We start from the raw sequence: 22364 nt of genomic DNA, 5'->3' as shown, positions 1-22364 counted from the left end.
TCATCAGTGGGCAAATGACAATGTGATATTCCCACACAATGGAATATTATTTGGCCATAAAAAGAAATGAAGTACTCCTACATGCTATAACATGGATAACATTGAAAACACTATGTGCCACATGAAAGAGGTCAGCCACAAAAGTCCACATACTTTATGATTCTATTCATATGAAAGTCCAAAATAGGGGAAGCTATACAGACAGAAAGTATTAACAGGTTGGTGGTTGCTTAGACCTAGGGGAAGCAGAGATGAGAGGTAGGGATAATAGCTAAAGGATACAGGGTCTCTTCCTGAGGTGCTGAAAATGTTCTAAAGTTGACAGTAGTGATGGCTGTACATATTTGTTGCTATGCTTAAAACCAAGGGTTGTATTCTTTAACAGAGCATTTCAAATGTTTGCATGGTATATGAATTATATCTCCATAAAGCTGTTAAAAATAAAAGTGGAAAACCCACAGAAATGGGAGAAAATAATTGCAAATCACATATCTGCTAAGGATCTAATATCCAGAATATATAAAGAACTCTTAAAACTCAAAACAAAAAGAAAAGAAACCAATTTAAAATGGGCAAAGGGTCTGAACACAGCAGCTCACACCTGTAAGCAAAGTGCTTTGGGAGGCCAAGTGGGAGGATCGCTGGAGCCCAAGAGGTTGAGGCTGCAGTCAGCTATGCTCATGCCACTGTACTCCAGCCTGGGTAACAGAGCAAGACCCTGTCTCTTAAGTAAATAAATAAAAATAAAAATGGGCAAAAGACTGCAGTAGACGTTTTTCCAAAGATAATATAACGGCCAACAAGTATATAAAAGTATGCTCTACATCATCTGTCTTTAAGGAATGGAAGCCAAAATCACAATGAGATACCATTTCATGCCTACTAGGATGTCTATATAACAAACATACAAACCAGAAAATAACAAGTGTTGGCAAGGATGTGGAGAAACTGGAGCCCTCACACATCACTAATGGAAATGTAAAATGGTGCAGCCACTGAGGAAAAGTTTGGTAGCTCCTCAGAAAGTTAAACACACAATTACCCTATGATCCAGTGATTCCACTCCTAGGTATATACCAAAGAGAACTGAAATTAGGTGTTCAAACTAAATGTGTAAGTGAAATGTTCATAGCAGCACTATTCACACTAGCCAAAAGGTGAAAACAACCAAAACGTCCACCAACTGATATATGGATAAATTGTGGTATATCCATACAATGGAATATTTGGGCATGAAGAGAAATAAAATAATGATACATACAACATAGATGAATCTTATTTTTTTTTTTTTTAACATGGAGTCTCACTCTTGTTGCCCAGGCTGGAGTGCAATGGTGCAGTCTAGGCTCACTGCAACCTCCACCTCCCAAGTTTCAGTGATTCTCGTGCCTCAGCCTCCCAAGTAGCTGGGATTACAGGCACCTGCCACCACGCCCGGGTAATTTTTATATTTATATTTATATATATATTTTTGAGATGGAGTTTCTCTCTTTGTGCCCAGGCTGGAGTGCAATGGCGTGATCTTGGCTCACCACTACCTCCACCTCATGGGTTCAAGCTATTCTCCTGCCTCAGCCTCCCGAGTAGCTGGGATTACAGGCACGCACCGCCACCCCAGCTAATTTTGTATTTTTAGTAGAGACAGGGTTTCTCCATGTTGGTCAGTCTGGTCTTGAACTCCCAACCTCAGGTGATCCACCAAATTTTTATATTTTTAGTAGAGACGGGGTTTCACCATGTTGACCAGGTTGGTCTCAAACTCCTGACCTCAAGAGTTCCATCTGCCTCGGCCTCCCCAAGTGCTGGGATTACAGGCATAAGCCACCACACCCGGCCTAACATGAATGAATTAGTAAGTGAAAGAACCCTGCTGGGTGTGGTGGCTCATGCCTGTAATTCCCAGCTACTTGGGAGGCTGAGGTGACATAATTGCTTGAGTCCAGGATGCAGTGAGCTATGATCACACACCACTGCACTCCAGCCTGAGTGACACAATAAGACCCTGTGTCTGTTTAGAAAAACAAAAAAGCCAGATACAAAAGGCAACATACTGTATGTTTCCAAATGTCCAGAATATAGGTAAATCCATAGAGACAGAAAGCGATAGGTTCTTATGGGTTGGAGAGAGGAAAAAAAGGGGGGTGATTTTTTAATGGGTACGAGGTTTCTTTTGGGAGCGATGAAAATGTTTTAGCGTTACATAGTGATGATGGTTGCACAACACTGTGAATGTACTGGAAGCCACCTAATTGTTTACTTTGAAATGGTTAAAGCGGCAAATTTTGTGTTATGTGAATTTTACTACATCTTTTTTAAAAATTGGGGGAAAAAAAGCAACAAAAAGCTAAACAATGGGCAGAGACCCAGCAAGCTTGATATTGAATTGTTTCCAAACCCAGTTCTCTGGTCAAGCAAAGTTGCAGTAGAACTTTTCCCTTCCCAAGGGCAGCTCTCTAGTTGAGTCCCAAATCCTGCCTTGCTGAAATCAATTAATAGAGTTCTTGGTGTCTGCCCTAATCATCATGCACAGATAAAATTTAGTTCATATCCTTTTCTCCCTCCCCAACACTGAAAAATAAGATAAATAGAATCTATCTCCATAATTTTCCTTACTCATTTAGTTCAGTAGCATCTGTTTATCATGATTTACAAGAATTTGGCTGGCAATGAGTTGCAGAAAGCATTTGCATAAAGGAATTTTATTTACATATTTTTCTTCCTTAAGCACTAAGGTACTCAAAATGGTCACATCTTGGAAATTCAGGCAAGCATCTGTGGTGATTATTACTTAAAACAACAACAACAAAAGAAAAAACAGGCCATGGTGACTCATGGCTGTAATCCCAGCACTTTGGGAGGCTGAGGGCAGGTGGAACAGTTCAGGACCAGCCTGGCCAACATGGTGAAACCCCGTCTCTACTAAAAACACAAAAATTAGCCGGGTGTGGTGGCGGGCACCTGTAATACCAGCTACTCAGGAGGCTGAGGCAGGAGAATCACTTGAACCCTGGAGGCGGAGGTTGCAGTGAGCCGAGATTGTGCCACTGCACTCCAGCCTGGGACAAAGCGAGACTCCGTCTCAAAAAAACACAGTGGATGATCATTAAGCAGTGAAAAACATTTATAGCTATTCAATTTAGAAGACAAACTTAAGGATTAGTCTATTAAAGTATGGAAAACCAAATAAAAATAAAATAAAAACTGAAATACCGGTTCCTGTTGATAAGGCTTACCTACTAAGTCTGTAAGGAGAGGAAATTTTACTTTTTTTCTTTTCCGAGACTGAGTCTGGCTGTCGTCCAGGCTGGAGAGCAGTGGCACAATCTCTGCTCATGGCAACTTCCACCTCCCAGGTTCAAACGATTCTCCTGCTTCTCCTGCCTCAGCCTCCCGAGTAGCTGGGATTACAGGCACACACCACCACAACTGTCTAATTTTTGTATTTTTGGTAGAGACTGGGTTGGGTTTCTCCATTTTGGCCAGGCTGGTCTCAAACTCATGACCTCAAGTGATTCGCCCAACTTGGCCTCCCAAAGTGCTGGGATTATAGGTGTGAGCCACTGCACCCGGCTGAAATTGGGCTTTCTTAGCATAAGCCCACAGAACACAGTCCATCCTTGGGCACTTGAGTAAAACAGAAAACAATTATCTACAGTACTTGTTTTTCCTCTGAAACTCTAAAGCTTAATTCCGTGTTCATACTTGTGAGTACTGATTATAACTTCAGAATTCTTTTTTTTTTCTTTTGAGTCAGAGTATCACTCTCTTGCTGAGGATGGAGTGCAGTGGCATGATCTTGGCTCACTGCAGCCTCCACCTCCCAGGTTCAAGCAATCCTTGTGCCTCGCCTCCCAAGTAGCTGGGATTACAGGTGCACCACCAGGCCCAGCTAATTTTTGTATTTTTAGTAGAGATGGGGTTTCACCATGTTGGCCAGGCTGGTCTCAAACTCCTGACCTCAGGTGATCCCACCCCCTTGGCCTCTCAAAGTGCTGGGATTACAAGCGTGAGCCACTGCTCCCGGCTGGAATTCTTTGTATAATAAAATTGTGTTTATCTCCCATATATATAGTTAAGTGAAAAAGGCAGGGTAAAAATAAGTATGCAGTAAGTAATATGCTACCATTTATCTGAAAGCCAATAGGAGGGTAAAAATTATATATATGATGTTTACATTTTTAAAATCAGGGCCTAATTTTTTATTTCTTGTAGAGACAGGGTCTCACTATGTTGACCAGGATGGTTTTGAACTCCTGGGTTCAAGCAATCCTCCTGCCTCAGCCTCCCAAAGTGCTGAGATTACAGGTATGAGCCAACCACGCCCAGCCTAATAACACTGAAGCCATATTGTATGTACTATAATTCTGTATTACTATATAATTGTTACATAATTTTATATTGTATATATTGAATATATAATTTTATATTATATAATTTAATATGTAATTTTATATTCTGTATTATATTATACTATATACATATATATTCTGAAGCCATGTACATAGCCACATTACTATTAATTTTACATATAAATACCAGTATGTATAAGCATATGTATGCATGTGTATATATGTATATATACACAAATATACTAAAAATTAATAGATAGATATAAAAGAAATGTGTTTTGAAAACAAAAAGCACTTGGGAGAAATGGCTGACTCCAGGCTTAGGGTAGAGATGTGCAAGAGTGAGCCTGTAACATTGGATCTTACCAGAAAACAAAAAGTTACCAAAGACCACACTGGGGCCAAATTTTAATGCTAATAGTTGCACATGTAGTGTAAGTGCTACCATATGAAACAAAACACAGATTGGAAAAAAACAAAATGTTCATGGCTTTCAGCTTTGAGTGGTATCTCTTCTGCATGCTCCTTCCCTCAAATGCTTTCATCACCTGGATGTTATAATGGATAAAGGACTTTCTCTGGAATGTGCCAGCTCCTCTGCAATCAGGAGTCCATCCCTTACAGTACCAGTCAGATTCCTGGCTCTTTACTGCCACCCCAAGCTCTAGTCCCTCTTCGTTGTCTCACAGCAACAGCTCCTAGGAAGTTTTCTTGCCCTCTGCTTTTCCTCCTCCTTCCCCGACCTTGTAGTTATCTAAGGAGTCCTCTCCACCCACAGGATTCCCATGCCCTTCAGTTAAAACCTCGGGGGTTTCTATCCATGCAGGATCATCCAAGGCCCTGGTTTCCTACTGTCCCACTGCCTCATTCCTTCTGAACCTGCTCTCCACCCATCTGCACCTCCAGTGCAACCCCCTGATCCACACAAGCGCCCAGACCCCTTCCAGCCCTGCCAGCCTCCTCGTTCAGCAGGGTTTCTACAGTAAGCCACATCAGCCAGGCTGGACCTAGCACCCAAGATGTCTTTGTTCTCCTTGCCAGAACCTGATCAACCCGCTCTTCTCCTTCTTTGACTCCTAAGGCAAAGTCAGCTTAAAGAGGGCAAAAAAAGAATAAAGTCCTCTCCCTGGTGTTTGGCCTAGCTTTGCCTCTTTGGAGTTCTGTATTACTGGGCATTTTTCTCGACTTACCTGGATTTACTTCCCCATCCTTTCAGACACCTGTGAGGTTAGCATTAACATAAAACCTATTCCCCTCAGGACTGAGGACCTAACACTGTCCCCATACTCCCATCTCCTCCTAAAGCACTGAGACCTCTAGTTCCGTTCTCCCAGTGACCCCATTTCCTTGCTGGGGCAATAGGAAGTCCCCTCTCACTTTCTTCTGAAAGCAAAACGAAACAAAAACAAAAGCCTCCAGCAGAACCCTCTAAACTGCCGCCTTTGCCCTTCATTGTGAAAGCCTTTTTAGTTCGTATTTCACTTCTTAACTCTTAAGTAAGAATCAAAATGTAGATACCATCTCTACCTCAGAAAATTCGACCTCAGGTTGAAGAAACAAGTATGAAAGCAGTTCCTGCGGCACAGCCACCCTAACACCACTTTTCACAGCTAGCTGTGAAAACTGGAGTTCTCTCCACTCAGGATGGCCTGTGGAGCTCTGCAGTGGGCCCCATGGGCTCCCACAGTCGAGGCTGAGGCTGGGCAACTGACCTAAGGCTCCTTATTATAAAATGGGATCATCACAAAACCCAGGAGCTCACCCATGTTTTAAAATGTCTGGTGATGGGAAAATGCCAGTTAGTTATTTTCCCTTCATTCCTGCTGAGAACATTATTTTTGGGTTTTCGTCTTAGTTCCATTAGATTGTAAATCCTTTAAGGATAAGGCATCCAAATCAACTGTTACAGTTAATTTTGAATGAAAACCACATTAGCTCTACTTTCTATTAAAACACGTTAACACCTAAACTTTTCCAAAAAAGCATCAATTTACATAAACTCTAAACATTTAAGCTTCCCAATTACATATCCAATAAGGTTGGATTATAATTTGGGTTAAGACCCAAAAAGTTTACAAAAACAAAGTTACTGATTTCTTTTAGATCTACATAGAATACCAGTTGTACAACTTCATTTAGCTTGCTCTTCTCCCCAAATGAGTATGAGGTAAACATGGCTTCTCAGATAACTCCAGAGCAGACACAGTAAACTTTTTCTGTCAAGTGCCAGGTTGTAAATATCTTAGGTTTTGTGAACCATGCTGTCTCTGCTTATTTAACAACCCTTTACAAATGAAAAAAAAAAAAAATACTTAGTTCATATGCCGTATGAATAAAGGCTGCAGCAGCATGTAGCCCACAGGCTGTAGTTTGCCAACCCCTGGTCTAAAGAATTGGACAGCCAGTGTGGTGGTGGCTCTTGCCTGTAATCTTAGCACTTTGGGAGGCCGAGACAGGAGGATCACTTGAGTCCAGGAGTTTGAAACCAGCCTGAGCAACATAGCAAGACCTGTCTCTACAAAAAATAATAAAAAAAGCACTGGACTGTGAGAGCTTTTAGACCATGCCTTTTTTGTTTTGATTCTCACAGTCCTGGAACAAGCCTCAACGTACAGCATGCATTTAATGTATGTTTGAATGGTTGATAAAAGTAAGCCAGGTATTTATTGCAAAGCACAACACAAAGGAAAACACTACAAAACTTTATGGGCATGTATTGTTTTCTATCAGGCACTGTGGTGATCTCAGCCCATTTTCTGATCATAGGTATCAGTCCTGTCACCTAGTGAGGTCCTTCCAAATGACCTGACCTTAGAACTTCAGAAACTTCAGTCAAAAGGCAGACTTTTTTAGAAAAGGTAGAAATGGCCTTTTATTTAAATATGAAAAAAAATTAGAAGTACAGTAAGATTATTTTTAAAAAAGCAGACAAGTTAGAACAAACATTTTATTATTAAAATAAACTTTTGTATAAAAGCATTACAAATCAAAAGCTATATGTACACTTATCGATTCAAGGTCCAATTATACATCAAACATTGAATGGCACAGCAATGGTTTACACATGCAAGTAAACTGGGACATACAAACACTTAGATTCCGCCTTTACCAAATAACTTGATTAATGCAACGAGGAGTGGGAACACTGACACAGGAAATCTGCCCAGCAACTCAACTGGCAGAGATGTCAGGTTAACAAACTGCGGAAAGTTACATCTCCAAAAAGGCACTTCTCATTGTTATAAAAGTGCTTAAAATCTAAATTGAACCTTGTGCCTGGTTTATAAATTTTCAAGAAACTGCAAAGAACCACTGACTAGTTTTTAATATCAAGTTTCCATGCAAAATTGTCCAAGAATTTATTTGCAATACCTTACATGTGAACTGAAATAAACTTTGCAAACTACAATTACACTAAAGTGTTACACCGAAAATTCAGCCTACTCATAATTTCCAGATAGCTCTTCCATCATACTTTTAAAGTATTACATTGCCCACCAACCTTTGAATCATGATTGTGCAAGCTGGACGCACCACTTACCCTTCAGGCAGAAGAAATTAGGAGAAATTAAGTCTCAACTGTGACAACAACTTGTAACATAAGCGCAATACATGGGATTGAGAGGCATCAATCTGCAATAATTACCTAATTTTTCCACATGGTTTTGAGACTTTTGTGCCTTGATTATATTAAAAATTTCAACCAGTATGAATGCTAAATCATACTTGTTTTTGTGTAAACAACTTAGAAGGTTCTTCTCTGAAATTCAATAGATCTAGTTAGTTAATACTTTTATTGTTTCCAAGTGCTTAGGTTTTATGAAGGCTATTTCAACACCAAGTAAATAAAATATGCTTTCATAAAACTGTAATTTAAAAGAAATTCAAAAACTAAGCGGTTGGAGAGGGGCATTGGAAATAGAGGGGGATGCTATGAGATGGGGGTTGGGAGCAGAGAAGAAACTGCAGGAGGGCAAAGTGTAACTAGCAGTATACCTTCCGTGATGCTCCAGAAACACATGTCTACTAAGATTAACTTGACTGGAGTTTCTTATGAAACAGGCTGATCATCAAGATTCTTAACTCAGGTTTCAGTGAAAAAATTGGAAACTTTTATAAGAAAGATTTGAGAAGTAGAAGGCAGGCAGCAAATTTTCCAGATATTATGCTTGCATTTCAAATTCCTGTTTCAGGCTGTGAAAGACAAAAGGAAACTTGTCAGGACATAGTTTTCAACCAAAGAATTCTCTTTTGAAAAAGCCTAATTCATTTTTAAAAACATTTTTATTGAGTTATAACATCATTATGGTCAAGTGTATGCATCTTCAAGTATATAATCTGACTTTTTCATACACACCCACCCACCCAGGTTGCCACCACCTAAGTGAAGACAGAAAATGTTCTCATCCGCTCCTGTGTGCCCCCTTCCAGTCAGTCTCCACCCCGCCAGACATAACCACTCTTCTGACATCTGTCATCTTTTCATTAAGACATAAATGAATATAAAATTCAGATGTGGAAGAGAAAAAAAACACCCACTACCTTTTCAAGTAGGCATGCACATTCCCAAAGCCATGATATTTGGCTAAATACACAAGGACCCCAGTCGCACACCGTCCATCTCGCTGCCGGCAGAAACTGCAGTTGCAGATTCCTCGACAAGGCGGGCAACGCCAGTTCTGAAGGAGGATTGTCAAACGGCACAATTAAGTTAAACCTTACCTCCCCACCAACTTATCTACATTACATTTAACCCCTTCTTCACGGTTAAAAATTTGTATGATTAATACGCATTAGTCATGCCTGATGCTTCCTTCCAGGAGTGGAAGTCACAAGCAGCTACCAGGAATAAATGGAGCAGCAACTTCCCAGGGACAGTTCAGACCACAGTATGGTGGAAGCGGCTCATGGCTATGCAGCACCATCACTCTGAATTCATTTGTGTTCTGAATTAAGAGCACCCTGGGATGGGTGTGGTGGCTCAAACCTGTAATCCCGGCACTTTAGGAGGCTGAGGCGGGTGGATCACGAGGTCAAGACATCAAGACCATCCTGGCCAACGTGGTGAAACCTCGTCTCTACTAAAAATACAAAAATTAGCTGGGTGTGGTGGCGTGCACCTATAGTCCCAGCTACTTGGGAGGCTGAGGCAGGATAATCGCTTGAACCCAGGAGGCAGAGGTTGCAGTGAGCTGAGATCACGACACTGCACTCCAGCCTGGCAACAGAATGCGACACTCCATCTAAAAAAAAAAAAAAAAAAAAAAAAAAGAGCACCCCGTAACACAAAGGGCTCCACCCCTTCGCCGATGCCTTTTTCTGGCCTCATCACAGTTTGTGATTGACCTTCAAGCCCACAGGACCAACCCCTGGCAGGCACCTACCGGATCCAGCAGAGCATCCCTGACCTCTTCACCATAACGGTTTCGAAGGCAGGGGCCACAGAACTGGCCTCGAACACCCCAGCAGTCTGGGTTTCTGCAGTTTGTTTTGGTATCAATAGTCTTCTGACGGCATTGATGACAAGTAGAGCCCTACAAATAAGCAAGTAAGAAAAAACAAAAAACAAAAAGCCACTGCTTTTTAACAGAGAAAATGGCATATTTACAGAATGTCCCTCTTCGTAGTACAGTCTTACATTTTATTTTGTCTGTGAATCTCTGTATACCCATGTACATGCCAGGGTATGAAAAAATAACTCAACCAGGTGCAGTGGCTCACACCTGTAATCCCAGCATTCTGGGAGGCTGAGGAGAGTGGATCGCTTGAGCCAAGGAGTTCGAGACCAGCCTGGGCAACATGGCAAAACCCCATCTCCACTAAAAATATAAAACTTGGCCTGGTGTGGTAAAACCACTTTCCTTTAAGAAAAGGTCTTATTAAAAAATAACCTACCCAAAGCCATTTTTATCTTTGGTGCACCACCACACCCCCAGCACCTAGCTATGTATATACACATAATAGATATGCAATAAATATATGTTGACTGATTTGATTTCTAAATTAGGAGAAAAGATTTACCACACTAGACTTACTAAGCAGATAATCAGATAATTCTACTGTGAAAGAGGGCTAAATCCCAGGGATACTTAAAACTTTTCCTTCCTTATGTGAAAAAAAACATATAGGCACACATTTCACATGCTAAGCCCTTTAGACCCTGGGCAACACTTAGGGACAGAAGCTCTCTTCCTCTCACAGATGTTTACATCTCAGGTGTAACTGAGAGGCTCTCACCAGTGAACGGTTATATATCTTCTCTCGAGAGTTGCTGCAGATGTTCTCCAACTCTTCCTCTGTAATTTCTTCCACTGGGCGAATTATATGCGGAAGGGTCATGGATGATCTGGAGCGACGACTTCTGGGCAGGTCATCTTCCTGCATTACAAGGAATATAAAACACAGAGCTTAAAAACTGAAAAACTGATTGAAAGAGATTCAAAACTGAAAACTAGAGATGCAAATATGAAACAGAGATTCAAAACTGGCTCTCCCCAGCTCTGAATCTCAGATACTTGACTTGTAATTTCTTCTCACAAACTTCAACCTGGAAATCTCTCCTAGAGCTTATGGTAGAAAAACCGGCCATATGCTTACCGTAGCCATAACTGGACATTTTGGAAACGATGCCTGCAGTTAAGAAGAGATGAAGAAAACCCAATTCTCACCTGCTAATAAAATTACCAAGTAAGCTTATGTGACGTTTACAATTGTGAATGGTTAGAGAAAAACATTTACTATGGATCGCCTGGTGTTGAGGATGTGTGTGTACCTGCGCTGTGTCTAATGCCAGGCCTACTGAAGATGAGAATCAGAAGAGCAAGTACCAATGCCAAGAACTCACATTCATGTAGCCGTCCATGGTCTTCCTCTTTCTCACCAACATGTACTTATCCTCTTCCTCCTCCTCCTCCATGGGTAGAGCATCAAGGGACCCGAGGATCCGGGACCTTGACCTGGTAAGAGGACGAGCTCTCCGTTCAGGGTTTCTCCTGGAAGCAACACCCGGGAATGTACGCCTTCGTGGTCTCCTTGATTGCTAAACAAAGCACACATAAGGGAATCCATTTATTCCATAATAAAGAGAAGTAGTACTTTGGGGAATTCATACCTTCTCCTTAAGGAAGTTTTAAGTAAAGAGAGCTCTATTTTTTCATTTTCTTTGTCATTTACATAAATGCATGGCAAAATGAGCCTAAAATCTATATGGCTATCTTTATTTTGCTTTTGTAATACCAAGCCCAGTTTCTTTCAACTTGAGAGATGAGCTATTTATTCTTTTACTTAATGAAGATGTAAGAAATGATCTTCTGTTCTAAAAAAATTTTTTCTCTGATGTCTCTTGACCCTGTAGAAACACATTCAGTTTCTACATTGCACAACAGAGGCATATCTGTATGGTTTCCCTCTTTCCATCTTTCCTTTCCTCAGGGGAAGGCAGGAAAAAAAAATCTTTTCTATCACAGCAGACACACCAAATCTCCCTGAGTTGTACCAGCTTAATTCCTCAGAATGCAATTGTATATGATACCAAGCTATGACTGGATAAGAAATTGTGATTTTCTTATTCTATTTTCATTCTCCAATTTTAAAAACATCTATTGCACATCTACCATGTAAGAGGAATGTGCTCCCACTGGAGAAGAGAAAAAAGTTTTTGATCTTCATTACCTGCCCATGAGGGCAGGTAATTAGTCTAGTTGACTAATTACCTAGTGCTGGACTTAGTCTAGTTGGGAAGAAAAGAAATAACCAATCAAAAGGGGTTCAGTGCCACAGAGGCACAGCAAGGAGAGATCAAACTACCCAGGATTCAAGGAGGATCATCCAGAGATCTGTCAGGGGGTTTCCTCTAGGTCCCCTTCGTTTGTCTAGAAGGCCACACAAATAAAGAAATTAGATTTTAAAATACAACACAGATCTACCTTACGTGTGTCCAAAACACTACTGTATATAAAGAAGGACTGGTACTTACTGAGTCGGAGCCTGGGAGGGGATGTCTTCCAGGGAACGAGCCAGGGAAGCTTTCCAATTCAGACATGAGTTTTGCAAGCTAAAAAGGGAGGAAATTAAACTGATATCATTGGCTTAGAATAACTGCCGAAAAAGAGCAACTAACTTCTTGAAAATACTCAAGTACATCTCCTGGTTTGAAATGTGAAAGTAAGTTGACACATTCAAAGTTTCTGATTTCCTCTATACTCTTAACCAGGCCTTTAACAGATTTAAAAAAAAAAGGAGTTCAGGGAAGAAAACACATTTTGAGGCACACATTGAAGACTTCACAGGTAAACAAAAGTAACTTTTTATTCATGTAACAGAAAAAAATAACTTTTTTGTGTGATGGAAGATTTAAGCAATGAGTCGCTTAGAGAGGAAAAATTAATTCTAACACAAAGTCAGATACCTACCATTGCTTTGTTTTGCTTTATATTTAAAGCCCTTTTCTCCAAAAAATTCATGCCACTTTCATCTTCCGAATCGGAGTTGGAATCAGTCACAGAATTCTCTGAGGGCTGGGGGGACTCTGCTTTTTTGTTGGTTGCTCCCCTAGTACTTCGCGCTGGAAACTTCATTGCCACCCTGAGAGGTCCAGAGTGCCTGCACTGGCTGCGGGTCCTACAGCCTTCCCGAACTGACTGCAGCCTCTAATCACAACAACGGAGTCATTAGGACTTGATCAGCAGACAAGCTTCATCAGTATGACTACAAAGTCCCTTCTGAACGAGACACTTGTATGAAATGAATTTTAACTGAACATTGACACCTCTGGGTAACAAAATCAGGAACTACAAAAAGTACAACAATCAACAGAGTGCAGTTTAATTCCATGTAGCCTACCTGGACTACACTGCTATAAGCTATTTTCACAGTCCCTAGGCCTGTGGTTCTGAGCCTTTTTTTTTAAATGTTAAAATTCCTACCACCTACTTTTCATTTCTTTAAAAACAGATCTTTACGTATTTTAAAAGAATTCTGACAAGAACAAATGTGTTCTCCTGGCTGGATGCAGTGGCTCACGTCTGTAATCCCAGCACTTTGGGAGGCCAAGGCGGGTGAAACACTTGAGCCCAGGAGTTGGAGACCAGCCTGGGCAACATAGTGAACCCCATCTCTGCCAAAAAAATACAAAAATTAGCTGGGCATGGTGGCGCGCGCCTGTGGTCCCAGCTACTTGGAAGGCTGAGGTGGGAGAATGGCTTGAACCCAGGTGGCAGAGGCTCAGTGAGCTGTGTTCGTGCTACTGTACGACAGAGCCAGACCCTGACTTGAGAAAAAAAAAAAAAAGGGAAAAAAATGTGTTCCCCTATAAATATGGCCTCAATGTTGATGGCAATATTAAATTATATTAACACATCTCAATTCTCTACTTTACAAAAATATATAATAAAATATACATAAGATTTATCACGTTAACCATTTCTAAGTGCACAGGTCAATGGCATTAAATACATGCACATTGTTGTGCAGCCATCACCACCATCCATCTCCACAATGTTATCATCTTCTCCAACTAAAACTCCCTCATACCCATTAAACAGTAATTCCCCATTCCCTCTTTCCCTCCGCCCCGGCAACCATTATCCTATTTTCTGTCTATAAATTTGACTTCTCTAGGTACTTCTCTAATCTACTTTTAGAAGCTCAAAATAAAAATATTTCCAGATTCCAAAAGTAATATAGGTTTTCATCATTAAAAATTTATCCAAATTAGCCATAGGGTAATATAAATCAAAATCACAATGAGAGGCCGGGTGTGGTGGCTCACGCCTGTAATCCCAGTTCTTTGGGAGGCCGGGGCAGGCAGGCCTCCTGACGTCAGGAGTTGGACACCAGCCTGGCCAACATGGTGAAACCCCATCTCTACTAAACCCCATCTCTACTAAAAATACAAAAATTATCCAGGCACAGTGACACACGCCTGTAATCCCAGTTACTTGGGAGGCTGAGGCAAGAGAATCGCTTGAACCCAGGAGGCAGAGGTTGCAGTGAGCTGAGGTCATGCCACTCCACTCCAATCTGGGCTACAGAGCAAGACTCCGTCTCCAAAAAAAACAAAAACAAAACAACAAACCCCCCTCCCGCCCCCCCCCCCACACACAAAACATAATGAGACACCAACCACTTCATAGTAGAGCTAAAAAGCAAAAGAAGGCCAGGTATGGTGGCTCACATCTGTAATCCCAGCACTTTGGGAGGTTGAGATGGGCAGATCACCTGAGGTCAAGAGTTCAAGACCAGCCTGGCCAAGATGGCAAAACCCCGTCTCTACTAAAAATATAAAAAATTAGTCAGGTGTGGTGGCACGTGCCTGTAGTCCCAGCTACTCGGAGGCTGAGACACAAGAATCGCTTCAATCCAGGAGGCAGAGATTGTGGTGAGCCAAAATTGTGCCACTGTACTCCAGCCTGGGTGACAAGAGTGAGACTCTGTCTCAAAAAAAAAAAAGCAAAAGGAAAATTAAAAAAAAACTATTAGCAAAAATTTGGAGAAACTGTAACCCTCACACACTGCTGGTAGGAATACAAACTGGTATAGCCTCTTTGTCTATTTCTCAAAAGGTTAAACAGTTACTACATGAACCACAATTCTACTCCTATGTATATACCTAAGAGTATACGTCTACACAAAAACTTGTACACGAATGTTCACAGTCGCATTATTCATAACAGCCAGAAAAGTGCACACAACCCACTTATCCATCAACTGATGAATGGGTAAATCAAATGTGGTTGATTTACACAACAGAATATTCTGCAATAAAATGAAGAACTAACACATGCCACAACATAAATAAACCTTGAAATCATTATCCTAAGCGAAAGAAGCCAGTCGCAAAAGACCACATATCATGATTCAATTTATATGAAATATCCACAATAGGCTAATCTATGACAGCAGAAAGCAGACTGATGGTTGCCAGGAGCTGGGGGTGTTGGGAAAGAATAAGGAGTGCCTGTTAATGGGTACAGAGTCATTTTTCGGGGTCATAAAGGTATTCCAAAATTGACTGTGGTAATGGTTGCAGGTTAAAAAAAAAAGAGAGAAGAAAAAATATCACCCATAAAGTCCCTGAATTTCACCTATAAAGACCCAGTTTTAACACTAAAACATTTATAAAGTGGCTCATGGCTGTAATCCCAGCACTTTTGTAGGCCAAGATGGGAGGATTGCTTGGGCCCAAGAGTTCGAGAACAGCCTGAGCAACAAAGTGAGCCCACATCTCTACAAAAAATTTTTAGAAGTTCCCAGGCAGGGTGGCACATGCCTGTAGTCTCAGCTACTGGGTAGGCTGAGGAGGGAGAATCACTTAAGCCCAGGAGGTGGAGGTTGCAGTGAGCCATGATCGCACCACTTACTCCAACCTAATTGACAGTGCAAGACCCTGTCTCAAAAAAGTCTTACATGCCCACAAACAGCTTTCTGTACTTTTAGTGTCCACGGATTTAGAGAGTACAAAACAACAAAAACCTTTCATGAGTTCCTACCAATTATAATGAATTGGCATTTTATTAACCATGACAGTATCTTCAAAGAACTGAAACACTGCCCAGATATTATTCAGGCTATTGACAATGTTTGTGTCACATGCAGATCTGCAGTCTGGCCCCTCTGCAACAAACTCCAGTAAGCACTGATTTGGACCAAAACACTCCTTGGCCAGGTGGACTGCCACTTGTATCAATGCTACTCAAACCGTGATCCTCAGGCAGTGGATCCATGTCAGACCAGTGAGTTGAAGAGCATGCACCTGATTATCAGTGAACGCACTGCTTCCTTTGTCGAGAAAGTCTTTGGAATGAGAGAATGTGTGCAGAATTAAACAGTACGCTCAGAAAAGAGTGGGACCAAGGCACAGCACAGCAGTGGCAGCAGCAGTCAAAGGAAGGTAGCATGCGTAGGAAAAGCCAACCAAGGAGCAAAAGTAGCAGCAGGAAGGGCCCTCAATGTCATTATCTGCAATGGCGCTCCTGCACATAAGTTATCACAGGTTTTCAAGATGCAGCCACAGATCTACCATGATGAGACCAACATTTATCAAAGGTCTGCTCTATGACAGGCACTAGGCTGGGCACTTGAACTTAAATGCAAATGTAGATAATATTTAGGACTAGTGTGCTTCCTGATTAGGCTGGATTTCTGTGGTGATGAAAATCTGGAGATTGGCCAATTTTATCTTACACTTTCCAAATTTTCAGAGCCTACAAAATGTTCATGATTTGTAAGTCCAGCTACATGAGTAAGTAAACACTGCTCTAAGACACGAAGAAAATACTCAAAATTGTAAAAAGGTCAACAAAGTCTGTTGGCATGACTAAAATCAAAATCGTAAGAAAAATTTTTTTAAAAATATGTCATGCCTCTAAATATATCTTACTTCTTGAAACTGGTGAAATTCTCAAACTCACCATTCCATCTTGTATCTCACTCTCTGAGAAACCGCAAAATGATTCATCGTCAGAGTCGGCATGAAAAATACTGGCCAGTTCGTTAGTGACATCTGGCCTTGGTTTCTGTAAAAATCCACAATGGTCTAATACATCTTGCACCTCACTTTCTGAAAAGCCGCAGAAAGATTCATTATCAGAGTCCTCATAAAAAACATTTGCCAGTTCTTCACTGATATCTGACCTGAATTTAGGTTTCTGTAAAATAAATAAATAAATGTGGTTGTGCATTTTTTTTCTTTTTCAAGAACCAATTTTCCATAAACCGTGCAGAGAGCAAATCACATTTACAAGTGCACTACAAGAGAACAGCTTTTGTTACAAAGAAAAATGGTTCAGAGGTTTACAAATGATTTCTGAGTTGTTATGGCAAATCATCATGCATGTTAGGTTAGGCGACATTTCAAAAGGATAGAATAAGTAGCTAATCTACCTCCAACAATTACTACCTAGAACCACAGCAAAAAGTGAAATGAAATTATAGTGCATACTGTATTTTCATAACGGCTGTATAGAAATGTAGGCAAAAAGCAAGCAGTTTTAATCACGCACAAAGCATGTGGGGCATTTTGAGCACTGCAGACTCAATTCTGTTTATTCTCAGGCAGCACTTACCGTGTTTGCAAAATTATCAGAAGCAAAGCTGTCACAACTGTCATCAGAGGATGACGAGGTTTCCATGGAAATCAACTTCACATATCTGAATTTCTTTAAGTTCTTCTTTACTCTGGGATCTTTCTGCTGTAAATGGAAATAGCACCCCTATTAAGCATGATGCTTACTTAACTAAAGACATCATTTTTTTAGTTTAGTAGGTTCAAACAGCACAGAGTAGTTATGTCCATTTATCATACCCTACATAGAAAAGGAAGTTTGTCAACTGCTACAAAAAACTTTTTCTTTCTTCTTTTTGTAAGAAGCAGGATCTCGCTCTGTCGTCCAGGCTAAAGCACAGTGGTGAGATCATAGCTTACTGCAACCTGGAACTCCTGAGCTCAAGCAAGCCTCCTGTCTCAGCCTCCTAAGTAGACAGGACTACAGGCATGCGCCACCATGCCCAGCTAATTTATTTTATTTTTTTAGAGATAGGGTCTTGCTATGTTGCCCAGGTTGGTCTCAAAGTCCTGGGCTCAAGCGATCCTCTCATCTGAGCCTCCCAAAGTGCTTGGATTACAGGCATTAGCCACTGTACCTGGACCCAAAAATCTTTAAAACCAGGTCAAATTCTTTTTTTTTTTTTTTTTTGAGACAGAGGCTCGCTCTGTTGCCCAGGCTGGGGTGCAGTGGCGCGATCTCGGCTCACTGCAAGCTCCGCCTCCTGGATTCATGCCATTCTCCTGCCTCTGCCCTCCGAGTAGCTGGGACTACAGGCGTCCGTCACCACGCCCAGCTAATTTTTTGTTTTTTGTATTTTCAGTAGAAACGGAGTTTCACCGTGTTAGCCAGGATGGTCTTGATCTCCTGACCTAGAGATCCGCCCGCCTCAGACTCCCAAAGTGCTGGGATTACCGGTGTGAGCTACTGCGCCTGGCCAAAACCAGGTCAAATTCTAAGAAGGGATCCCTTGGCAGGAAAATTATAAAGACATTTATCAATTTTTTCAAACATCTGTAGAGCTACCTCTCAACCCACCTTTATGAGCCCCTAATCTTTAGCTCTTAGCATTATACTGGGCTCCACAGGAGTTTTTAATGCTAAACTCCTAAAATCCAACCTGTTTTTTTTTTTTTTAATTAAACTGTACTTCTAAAAGGAAATTTCAAAAGTACAAAGTGGCAGAAAGATTTTCTCCCTCAGCCAAAATCAAGCTAATGAGGTATTTTTTGTAAGCTTTGGGCTATGTACTGTGATGCTAATTTCACAAACTACAAAAACTGGGCAGGACCTCTACTTCAAGATGGCAGGCTTCCAAGCAGGCCCCATTCCAATCAAGAGGGCTATCCTGATTTCCACACAAGTCTTTACAAAGCAAATACATCAAACCCTTCAACAGATGGTACAAGGAGCCAAGTTAAAGGTCAAACAGCACTCCAAATGCAGGTGCGATACCTGATTCCATTTTGGCACTATTACTTGAGGCTGTCATTCAGCTCTTTCTGCTGTTCCTTTGCTATACAAGACTTAAGTTTTTAAAAGTCCTTTTATAAAGTGCAAATTACTTATATAGAAATGCTTCATTCATTCATAAATACTGAACAGCCTGGCACTGCTCTCAGAAAATGCAATTGGCATCTATCTTGTGTAAAAAGGATAGCGGTTTGTCATTTCTTAACATTTAACGAGATTTCTTAAGTGTTGCTTTAGGTCCTGTATTTTTATTCTCTTAAATGGGGCCATGGAATAGCAGAAGTGATTCCTTATACTGAAAACTTTGAAAGGGCAAGCTCTGCTTCAGATTCTACAAAATATGCTAAGATGTAAGATGTCAGGTGACCAGAATGCTGTTGCCCTCCTTCTTTGCCTAACATTACGCATTTCAGTCTCTTGAAAATACATGAGGGCACCCCCAACATCCCTATACCCCTAAGTAAACTCCGTTCAGTCATCTTAGGAAGTTTTTGTCTTTTGCCTTTTTAACAAGGCAGGACAATGTGTAAAAGGTAGAGCTACTAAATATAAAGGTTAGGTGTGTGTGTAGGAGGGTGGCTCACACCTGTAATCCCAGTGCTTTGGGAAGCCAAGGTGGGAGGATCACTTGAGCCCACGAGTTTGAGACCAGCCTGGGGAACATGGTGAATCTCCGTCTCTACTAAAAATACAAAAATCAGCCGGGTGTGGCGGTGCGCACATGTAGTCCCAGTTACTTGGGAGGCTGAGGTGGGAAGACTGCTTGAGGCCGGTGGGCTGCAGTGAGCCGTGATTGTGCCATTGCACTCCAGCCTGGGACACAATGAATGTTGGGAGCTGAAAAGGATCTCAGATCCCATTTTTCATATGAGGAAATTGAAGGCCCCAGGAAGGTGTAATAGACTGCAAGATCACAGGGGCAGGAAAGAGAACCCAAGTCTGCCATCTTCTTAAGAGCAGTACTCCTCGCATTACTGCAGGAATTACCACCTTTTATTCATCAATCTACCTGCAAGCAGTCAGAGGCCCCAGATAGCTCAAAGGCGGCATTCTATTGGATGCTGTCCGAGAAATACATGCTGAGTTCTAACAAGTCAGCACAAGCCAAGAGTTATTTACCAGGCAAATGTATCTTTGGAGGAAAAGCCACAAAAAAGCAGCAAGGCAAACAGTCAAGACGGAGATGAACTTCTTTGGCAGGTAAGTAATAACTAATAACATTTATAGTAGTTTTTCGTGCCAGGCACTATGTTAAGTATGCTTTCAGGTCAGGTTTAATTCTTTGCAACAAAGGTGCTATCGTTATTTTCACTTAGCCAATGAGGAAACTGAGGCTCAGGAAGGCGAAATGGATTACTTAAGTTCCATGGCGGCTCAAATTTGAACCCAAGTATGTCAGGTTCCAAGACCAGCTACACATGGTTTTCTCCATCCGGAAAGCCAATGCCCAGCTCCACCGGGGCGGCGACTCAGCTCTGAAACCACGCCTCATCGCACCCACCCCCGCGAACCTGTCCTCCTCCGCGTGGGTCCCAAACCCCGATACTTATTTTAAACGTGTCATTGTCTTCCGTTTCACCCAACCCCCACTCTTCTACCCTCTCCAGGAGCCCGACCCTACGTTCTGGCTTCCGTTAGAGCAAAAAGTAACGTTCCATTCAGAGTAAAGTCCTGCAGCTAAGAGTAAGGCTGGGGGGTGGGGGGTTGGGGGTTGGGGGTGGGGGTGGAGGAAGTGGGAAACGAGCAAATGGTCGGCGAACGGTTTGGCCCACCAAGCCCTTTAAATGCACTTAACCGCCGCCCGGTACTACGGTCAATTCCCACTGAGTGCGCAACCCAAGTTCTAGGAGACCGGTTCGAAAGACCTTAACGATCCAACGCACTGGCCCTCAGCGGTTAGAAACGGACGCTTTTGCCGGGAGGGGTGCGCGCCCAAGGGCCACCCACTTAGCGTGGGTATAGACGCGGCGAGCCACGCACTGGCTCCGAGTTGTGTGCGGGAAAAGGATGGGCCGCCGCAGGACAAACTCCTAGGGGACAGGCAGGCCGGCTCTGCCTGGCAGGCACAATCGGGACCGGCCAGCCCTCCCGGACGGTGTCCGGCCTTTGGCGGGCGCACGTGCCTAGGGCTTTCCAGCGCTGCCAGCCGTCCTGCAAACGACTCAAATCTCCACGCCGCCCGCACTTCGGATGCGCACGCCGCGCAGGAACGTCCCCATGGCCCTCAGTTATTCTAGGTGCACTAAATCAGGGGCTTGCCCAAGTGGGCAACGCCTAGGCGGGCCACCAGTGTAAAGGCAGCGCTAGGCTGCGGAGTTGGAGAGGGTCGGCCCGCGCCCGCCTGCGTCCAGCCCCCACCGCGCCCGCCCCTCGGGTTAGCCCGCCCAGCCCTCACCGGCACGCGGCGAGCGTCCATGCTGGTGGCGGGTGCCCAGGTCGGCGCTTGGAGCTGGGAGAGCGGAGCAGCAGCGCGGTCAGCGGTCCCACAGCAGGAGGAGCAGCAGCAGCGCGGCCAGCAGGCGGGGCGCGCCGACCCGGGCCCGGAGGGGCGGGGCTCGGGCTGTCTTTCCCGCGTTTGGACACAGGTCCTGCAAGCTGTGGTAACGGCCAGACCTGGCGCAAGACTAGGTGGTCCCCTGGAAAAAACACGACCTCCCTATATATTCTGACCTAAAGGGATAGCCTTGGCCACTCCTAAAATCCCTTTGAGAAAGGGGCGCTTTAGGGGCTACAAAGATCACTCTCCTTATGCAGCTGCACGGTCCTGAGCGAGTGGCGCGAAAATGGTTCGTATTGCCCCGGGGTTTTCTGGCTGATTTGCATGAATTCTCGTGGTGGCGGAGGAAAAGTGGAGTCTCGGGGGTGAAGGAGAGCAGTGCGAGGGTGGCGCGGATCACGCACCGTGGCATTTAGCACTTTCATTGCTGCTAACAATGAAATGATTTTATTTTAAACAATAAAATGAGTGCCGTTTACAAGATTTAAAAACTCATAGAATCCAGCACGAACTCCACTCTTCATAATCCAATTCACCGCCCCTGGATGTAACCTCTTATCTGGGAACCACACCATTATCTGAAACAATAAAATGAGTTAAATCCTGATCTTTCCAAAAAGCACAGGAAGCCAACTTGTTTTACATTAGACTTGTGGTTTTCAAAGTGGAAGAAAAGCCGCAGCCGCTTGATGTAGACATCTATAATATAGTTAACCTTTAACGATTATCTGTTGGGGATAGAAACTAAAGATTGAACAATTATGGTTTGATGATCTTTTCTGTCTTCAGAATTGAGAACTACCCTGAGTCAGTGCGAACGGGAAACACTTTTCATTGCCCTTTTAACCAAACTTGGCATTACAACGAGATAATGAAATAAAGTGAGGCTTTTTGTCTGTGTGAAGAGCAAAAAACTTGCTTCTAGAAGAAAAAGTAAATTTAGTTTCTTTAGAAGACACTAACTAATTATACTCTTAACATTTAAAACAAGCGCTTAAAATG

General features: G+C 42.5%; 1 protein-coding gene across 3 annotated transcripts; it reads right to left on the bottom strand.

The window, feature by feature from the left end:
* Window positions 1-7278: 7278 nt before the first annotated feature.
* Window positions 7279-21419, bottom strand: CDCA7 (cell division cycle associated 7). Of its 3 annotated transcripts, XM_023185985.3 has the most exons (10): window positions 21261-21401; window positions 17414-17539; window positions 16760-16996; window positions 12761-12997; window positions 12325-12402; window positions 11194-11388; window positions 10587-10727; window positions 9734-9883; window positions 8892-9028; window positions 7279-8543 (listed from the first exon to the last, which is right to left on the bottom strand). In XM_023185985.3, the coding sequence occupies exons 1-10, from the start codon at window positions 21279-21281 to the stop codon at window positions 8513-8515; spliced, it is 1353 nt and encodes a 450-aa protein (XP_023041753.1). In that variant the 5' UTR covers window positions 21282-21401; the 3' UTR covers window positions 7279-8512. The 3 variants fall into 3 exon arrangements, with proteins under 3 accessions (XP_023041753.1, XP_023041755.1, XP_023041754.1); XM_023185986.3 differs by lacking the exon at window positions 16760-16996 and having other exon boundaries at window positions 7283-8543; window positions 21261-21419; XM_023185987.2 differs by lacking the exons at window positions 12761-12997; window positions 16760-16996.
* Window positions 21420-22364: the final 945 nt, after the last annotated feature.

Source organism: Piliocolobus tephrosceles, chromosome 11 (genome assembly GCF_002776525.5).
Source record: "Piliocolobus tephrosceles isolate RC106 chromosome 11, ASM277652v3, whole genome shotgun sequence".
Taxonomy (NCBI): Eukaryota; Metazoa; Chordata; class Mammalia; order Primates; family Cercopithecidae; genus Piliocolobus; species Piliocolobus tephrosceles.
Note: the sequence above shows the minus strand (reverse complement) of the source record. Positions and strands in the feature narration are given on the sequence as shown.

Bases quoted from the DNA above. Each gene is read 5' to 3' on its own strand.
- CDCA7 (XM_023185985.3), bottom strand. From the start codon at position 21,281: ATGGACGCTCGCCGCGTGCCG. The intron at 12,998-16,759 runs GTGAGTTTGAGA...TGTTGTGATTAG, and splicing joins GTGAGATACAAGATGGAATG to AGGCTGCAGTCAGTTCGGGA. The intron at 9,884-10,586 runs GTGAGAGCCTCT...GCTTATTTGTAG, and splicing joins AGATATATAACCGTTCACTG to GGCTCTACTTGTCATCAATG.